This window comes from Myripristis murdjan, chromosome 16 (genome assembly GCF_902150065.1).
Source record: "Myripristis murdjan chromosome 16, fMyrMur1.1, whole genome shotgun sequence".
NCBI classification, from domain to species: domain Eukaryota; kingdom Metazoa; phylum Chordata; class Actinopteri; order Holocentriformes; family Holocentridae; genus Myripristis; species Myripristis murdjan.
The window spans coordinates 14,583,782-14,591,490 of record NC_043995.1 but is presented as its reverse complement, the minus strand read 5'-3'; the positions used below and the strand labels follow the sequence as shown (position 1 = coordinate 14,591,490).

The following is a 7,709-nucleotide window of genomic DNA, read 5'->3' as shown; positions in this document are numbered from 1 at the left end:
CTCTCCTTTGAAAAAAGGAGCCTGAAGTCAATACACTTGATGGGCAGATCTCTTGTGGACTCCAAGGCAACAAATGAGCAATATCTTACAGTATATTTGGCACAATGTTTGTGTCTGCACTAAACACACTCTGCAGTGTAGTAAGCACAAGTCAGACAGTGATCGATGCAGTTTCAAACAGATGAATCTCCATAAATAACAGGAGGCTTTGCAGTTTTAAATTTTTTTATTGATGAAAACATTTTTATCTTTCGACCCATTGGACACTTAATATAAGATTTGCAAAAAAAAAGCTATTGAGAACGTATCCTTTGCAGCCTGATCACAGATTCAAAAGCGCTGCAATATCTGCAGTGTCTGATACATTTATAAAAATAACAATCATAAAAAATATACATACAAGACAGAATCTTTTTCTTTCTTTTTCAAAGTGTGATTGTAAAAGACTGCATTTAAACAGAAATGGACATGAGAAAATGCATACAAGACAATGCAGTAACCCACAATCTCTAACTGACAGGCACAATCACTAATTGACAGACAGACTAGAGCTAGCTAGCTAGTCAGCTGTTAGGACTTCACTGAGTTTAAAGGACAATAAATTGCCTGCACAATCCACAGGATAGCATGAAAATGGACAGTCATTTTAGAAGAAACAACCGAACAGAGCTGAATAATGAATTATGAGAATTATGCGAGACAGAGGAAAAGAAAGAAATGCTTTTTCAGTGAGAGAATTACTCTTGACAACACAGTAGCTGATGTTTGTCTTCTGGGCCTAACCTAGCTCTTCATGTACAAAATCACCATATTACTGTTCCCTTTGTCTACCATCAGGAAAGGCTGCAGTTTAGTTTGCACTTGCAAGGATTAAATGAGTTGGGAAAAGTGAAGCATGTAATCATATGTATATACAACTATTTTAAATTGTGTGGAAAGAAGCATAAAAAATGCATTAATAAGGAATAAAGCAACCTCACAAATGAAACGTCTTTGCAACTTAAAAGTCTCCTGAAGCCGGTGCCAAAGCATGCGATTATCTTCTATTTTCACTCTTTATAACAACAGTCAGATGAATAAAAACAAAGAGCAGCTGCGTTCAACAAGAGAAATCATTCTGGGTTCCCAAACAAAAACAAAAAAAAAAGAAAAGGGAAGAGCTGCAGCACTTAAGTTATAGCATGTAATTTGACCGTGATACAGACAGTTTGTACAGTAAAGCATGGTAGCCCTGCAGAGATAAACCCCATCACCAGCTGCACCCATCTCTCCAGACCGACTCACTCTCCCTTCTGGCGTTCAACCATTACATTTTCCTCTCTCTCTCTCTCTCTCTCTCTCTCTCTCTCTCGCACTCTCTGTCTCTCAACATCTGCATCCATATCAACACAGCATCTCATTCTTTATCAACAAACGGACTTGTCAAACTTTGGGGCTAACAGCAGGTCACCGTTTGGCACAACATTTTCTGGAGGGTTCAGGCGAAGCAGACCCAACCCAGCTAAGTTCAACCCCTTCGGCAGCAGCTGAGGAATTCCCTGCTAGGGTGCTACAGCAAATAGTGTCCCATCATCTGAGGTGTCTCTGCAAATATCGTTCTACGAGGAAGCATTGGAATACACACCAGCTCTCTGTCTGATTCCCTCACTCTCTCTGAATGCAATCTTTCCTTTCTCCCTCTCTCTGTGTCTGTCTGCCTCTCCCTCTAGTTCTCCCTCTCAAATGAGAAAAAAAAAGTGAAGCACCACTGTACAAAATATACAGGAAATGTTGTGTGAGTGAAACTTTCACGATTCAGCTTTTCCTTTGCTGCTGATGATCTGAAAATGCTCGTCAATCGTGGTCTCGATATCACTTAACAACGATCAGTCTAACTTGCAACATGCACAGTCGAATACCTCTGTGGAGTTTGTTTTGGACTGCGTGAGTTCAACATCATACTGATTGCGAGAGTTTCTGCATTCCTGGGAAAGGATCATGTGAAATTGATTCATAACCTCCAAATATCTGCAAGGAAAACGTCTAGCAACAATCTTCGAATCTCGCTTTTTAATTTTCTACTTTTTCTTTTTTGGCGAAATCCACAGCATCCCCTTTAATCATACACCAACGCAGGATGTCCTCTCTCATCCAAGCGTACATGAACACTGACTGTGTATGAATCATTTCACATATACATTCACAAGCCTCTGGGGTGCTATTGTCTTGTGCCTGACTATAAACAGAGTGGGGCTAATTCACAAAATGATATGGCCTGCTCATTCTTTTCTCTGCCTGCTGAGAGGCATTAGGCACTTAAAACAAGTTCACATATACAAATAAACATAGCATCATATATTTTGTTTATTATCCCCATCAAAATAGGGCTTTACTTTTAGAAACAATCAAAAATCTTTGGTCTGTAAACAACCACAATTATACCCAAATGTTAAGATGCCAGTTTGTTACCCAAACTAGTGGCAGCATCTCACCTCAGTTCATCAAACAGAAAACAGAGTCTATTGTATTCATTTTTTGACCCCTGCACAACTTTGATTTCACCCAGAGTGTGTGCGTGGGTGTTGAGCTACGCACCCCTGAAAGCCGGGGTTTTTCTTCCTCTGTTTCAACGGCAGCAAGCTGTCAACTTCAGGGCACTGATGCAGTCTGTTGTTGAGACATGCTGACTAATCACTTCTTGACAGATTCAATCAGTCTAGGACAGTTTCACACATAGTTCTGCGGCTCTTATTCTTGGCTGCCACGCTTTTGCATCAAGCCATTATAGTCCCAGTTACCCAAATGTGCCTTTTTCCAAAGCTGGCTGGCAGGGGCAGTGTGAGGTGGGGCCACCCCCCACAAAATGTGAAATATTCACATTGAAAGACTTGCCATGAATGAGCCGAGATCCAACTGTACTTTTTTTTTTTTTTTTACCATTCATACTCAATGTATGAACAAAAACGAAAGCTTTGATGCAAAACATTAAGAAGGGGATTCCTTTTTCTTTCACCTGCGAAACACTGGACAGATTTGAGGCAGCGACTGAGCAACTCAGCTCCTGTTTAAACAGGCCAGGCTCTCTTTCTCTTCTGTTTTCCTCAGAGCTGGCTCAGTTACAGGGCAGCCAGGTGGAGTAAGCAGGCTGCTGGCAAGCAAAGACTGGCTGTACCTGCGCTATGTAGTAGTTACTGAAGTTACCATCTGCCACGTACGGGGCAGGCTGGTAGTAACAAGTAACATTGGCCACGTTGGGGATGACGTTTTGCTCGGCAAGCACACGCACCGCCAGCATGGCTATCAGCCCCAGGGTCTGCCGCCTCTCATGTCCCATCAGGCACACCGTACTCTCATTGACCACCCCATGGAGGGTCATCAGGTAGTCGTACTTGCGGTCCTCCAGGCCCACAAAGTGGTTTTGAAGGTAGGACTCCAGCTTGCGCTGCTGCTCACCAATGTCAGAGAAGTCAATGAAGAAACGTGAGCACATGTAGCGCTGCAGGGACTTCATCTCTGACTCTGACACTGCCCGGAAACCCCTCACCAGCAGGTGACAGTACTTCAGCAGCCCCCCACCACGGATCTCCTCTGGGTTGCGGGTGCAGATGATCTTGTGACGTAGGTGGTCCAGGGCCTCGCTGAAGTCACCATACACACTCTCACCCATGATGGTGGGGTGAAAGGTCTCAGCCATGGGGTTCTCTGAGCACTCGTAGAACAGCAGCAGGGAGTCCAGTTTGATCTGAAAGGAGTCCACGCTGAACTCAAACTGCCTGCGCAGAGAGTCCACAAACTTCAGCTCCACGTTCTTCCCCCGGTTGTTGGAGAGAGAGATGAGACTCCAGCGGTCGGAGTCATTGCACACCTTCACCATCTTCTGCACATAAGCTTCCTGTGTGTACGTGTGTGTGGTGTGTGCACGTGTGTGTTGGAGAGAGAGAAAGAATAAATATTTAGGAAATGTCTAATGAATACATGGCTATGAAGAAAAGAACAGCTCATCTTCAGCAGAATAATACACATGCACAGTTAGTACTGATTTAACATACTGATATTTTTTATTATCCCATTATTTTGTATTGTTTTGCCACATTTTGTTATAGCCATTACTATTATAATGCAAGTGGCAATATTATTAAAATTAAATAATAATATTATTATATTATAATTTAATGCTATTGAACCTAATAATAAAGGCCATAGACTGTACTTGCCCTCGGATATGGGATCTAGGTGGCTGAGGACAGGATCCCTTCTAAATTGGTTTAACTCAATCCTCTTAACCACAGAAAACCAACATTTTACTATCACTAAACTAATCTAATTGCATATTAAGCCGCGAGTAATGGGCGTTAAGTCGGCGAATTGGCACAAATGCAACTAAATCTTATCAAACTTCTATAATTAAACAAAAAAACAGGAAGAGAAATTCCAAGTCAACAAAGTTGTCAGGCTGAACGTACCTTTAATGTTAAGGGGGTAATTTTCTCTTTATTCACACAGTCAGGTAAAAAATCCAGGAGACAGTCCAAAACGATGTCCTTCACAGTCTGGAAATCACTTTCACCTTTCATGTCTGCGCAAAATATGAGGTCAAGGTCCTTATAGCCCAGTCCGCTGTCCTCATGGAGAATGTGGCTGGCTGCAGACCCGTTTAACCGAACATCCCGGACGTGGATCTGCTTCTCCTCCATCCGACTGCGCACCACTTTAACGATCTGCCGGGGCTTCATCTCCAGAGTGGGGAAGTTCCCCCGGCCGTGGATGGGGATGGTCTCCGTCAGGATGGCGTCCAGGCGCTGCACTTGCTCCCAGTTGAGGACGCTGACATTGCTGCCTTCACTATCAGACATGGAGCTGGTAGTGGAGCTCCTGTCGTCCTCTGACATCGTGGTGGGAGGAAAAAAAAGTCGGCAGCAATTGGGGAAAAAAAGATTTAATAAATAGCCTAGGTTTCTCAAGACAGGAGAAAATCAGACGTCGCGCCTTTACGCACAAATTCTACTAAGCAGGGTGACGTTAATTTCATCCGCATCAGTATTGACAGTATTCGTACGCGTCGGAGTTGAGTGCAAAAATAAATAAAAACATTCAAATGAAGACCCAAGGCAAGTGGTGATAGTTGCAGCTGTGCACTACAGTTTGCGCAATAAGCTTCTGCTTGGAAATCCAGCGGGTCAGTGGCGCAGTAGCCAAGCTGATGGATGGAGGGACAGTCAGTGGAGAAGAGCGTCTACAAAACGGGCTCTAACTTTCTCGTGTCTCTCTCTCTCTCTCCCTCTCTCTCTCTCTCTTTGCTTCGAAAGCGGGTGAAACATTTACCCCGGTGCCGCTGTCAATGCGTCCGAGCGCTGCGCATCACAGTCTTTGAAGGTCGCTGATGATCCAGGAGGGGGTTTGCTTTTCCGGCTGTGACTCCATCGCCCAAAGGCACGCCTATGATTTTATGAATTTGCATGAATAAGCTGTTCCTCAACTCAAGTCGCACTTTGGCACAACTCTCCCTCGGACGATCAGCCCCTCCGAGGAATCTTGTGGATTTTTACGCACGACTCCTACATATCTTTCACGTCTTCTCCGGTTACCGAGATATATTGTCCGGTTGATGCAACTTGTATGCACTCAGGAAATCCAACTTATTTGCCCCCCACCCGGTCTATTTAGCCCAACACCTTATTTCCAGTTGCAGAGAAGTTAACCGTTACCTGCCCACCAGACATGCTGCGTCCTTCTGCAAGAGCCAATTCTTTCGTCTGGAGATGTCAGCTGTAATTCACCCCGCCCCTCTCACACTCTGCTGCTCACCACTAACCCCTTCTGAAGACTGTCACACTTTAAGCCTCAGCTTTCCTAACTAACTCCCCAGCGTACCTTAACCATAATTATAAAACGTTCTTAATCGAAATCAATTTCTCATTTAGGCCTACATTTAAGATTTAATTTTCCATGAAGCTCTTTATGATGAATATTATATTCATTCACCTGAATTCACACCTCCGAAAACATTTCCATGCTTAAGTATGTTCAATCCTCTATAGCCCAAAGCGACATAAAGAAAATAAAAACAGCAGAATATTGTTCTAATCTTTATAAACTTTAGATGTGAGTTGATGTGGCTGCAGCCAACAATGGCTTGATGTTACTCTGTCGCCCTCTGTGGGCTGGTTGGAAAAGCTTGGGCTTGGACTTCTACAGTAAAACAGCAGCGATTTTCATAATGTTGAATTCAGTACGATATGCATCAGACCCATTAGTACCACATTCCTCGAGGTAATGGGAATATGCTGTGTTATAAACCACAAGGAAAATATTGTCTGTGTAATCACATAAGCTTGTTACCCCCAGACCACTAACACCATAAGGTCAGAGGCTACCGCCCACACTGATAGGCTGCTTTATCCCCTAACTGGTTACCTGTCTGTCCATCAGTTTGGCCTTTGAACTGTGTACACCTGCACGGCACCTTTTATACAGAATACACGGGCACACACTTACCTGTTACATATGTGATGTTCCCCCAGTCATGCAGTTTGTTGGTGTGAGGAAACTGACAGAGGAGAAGAGTCATGAAGGGGAAAAAAAAATACAGAGAGCTGATGTTCAAACACATCAGCGGGGTAAGGCAAGGGCCTCTTAAGTGATTGGTCACTGCAACAGGCTAATTTAAATGTTAATATGCTTTTGAAGTATAGGGGATAATGATTAATGAACTCTAATGTCCATGGAAAAGTAAGAAGAAAAAGCACCTGGCTTGACTGTGTTATGTTAATGGGAAAGTCTTAGCAGCGGCTTATTCCCTAACCAAACTTCCCTGAGGGACAATCTCCTCAGTTTTCTTATAGGGAGTTGCAGTGTATCTGTGATACTCAATAGTGAGTTTATGGTGATCACATCGTACTTAATGGTATTTTTTATGTTCTATCTCTGCTGGAAGTACTACGATACCCCAGTAGGGAGTCATAATTTATTTGGGAGACTTGTACAGTATCCTTCTAAGATTTCACTCTGAATGAAACAGTCAAAGGGAAAACCATAGATCCCCTCGCCCTCTTGCCATTTATTAGCAGCAGCTAGACAGAGGGAGGTTTAGGAGTTACGTGAAGAGTCAGGGGTCAGATACAGGCGGAAGCCCACAGCCTGGAGGGTCAAAGAGGCACGGCGGCCATGGCAGGGTGGGGCAGCTGTCACGGCGGATCCATAAGGCAGCGTAAAGCCCTGCGTCACCACAGCCACCCAGGTCTTGTAAACCCTGATTATCCCATTTACTCTATGGCACAGTCTTAGCGCTGAGGCCCACATAGCAGCTCTGCCTCTGCACAATCGCACTGCCTCTACAGGACTTCCATATAAACAGCTAATCAGTCCAGAGACACTGTTCATACCCTGGCAAGCTTCTGATCCAAACCTCTTTCAGAAGTAAGCCTTACTGCAATTAACTTACATTTTCTAGGAGCATTAGGCACATACAGTCACAGTTATATTTGCATTTTACACATAAGGCACTTAGCTGATGCTCTTATACAGAGCAACATAAAAATGAGAGCAAAGATCTGACAACAATCAGGTGACCACAGACAGGAGCGCAGGTAGGATGTATGGGCACTATGAGGTCACGGTGGGCCTCCCTTCATTTCCTGTCTTCCCCATTCCACTTTTATTCTGTATCTATACATCCACACCTAAAACACACACCTACACACTCATTTACTTAAAAGTTACAGGACACCTCC

General features: G+C 43.8%; 1 protein-coding gene across 1 annotated transcript; it reads right to left on the bottom strand.

The window, feature by feature from the left end:
- Positions 1-211: 211 nt before the first annotated feature.
- Positions 212-5,787, bottom strand: tent5aa (terminal nucleotidyltransferase 5Aa). The gene is made up of 2 exons (XM_030071854.1): positions 4,443-5,787; positions 212-3,871 (listed from the first exon to the last, which is right to left on the bottom strand). The coding sequence occupies exons 1-2, from the start codon at positions 4,866-4,868 to the stop codon at positions 3,092-3,094; spliced, it is 1,206 nt and encodes a 401-aa protein (XP_029927714.1). The 5' UTR covers positions 4,869-5,787; the 3' UTR covers positions 212-3,091.
- Positions 5,788-7,709: the final 1,922 nt, after the last annotated feature.

Excerpts from the sequence above, each read along its gene's own strand:
- tent5aa (XM_030071854.1), bottom strand. The coding sequence starts at position 4,868 with ATGTCAGAGGACGACAGGAGCTCCACTACCAGCTCCATGTCTGATAGT. Across the intron at positions 3,872-4,442 it reads TTACCCCCTTAACATTAAAG|GAAGCTTATGTGCAGAAGAT; the intron begins GTACGTTCAGCC and ends ACGTACACACAG.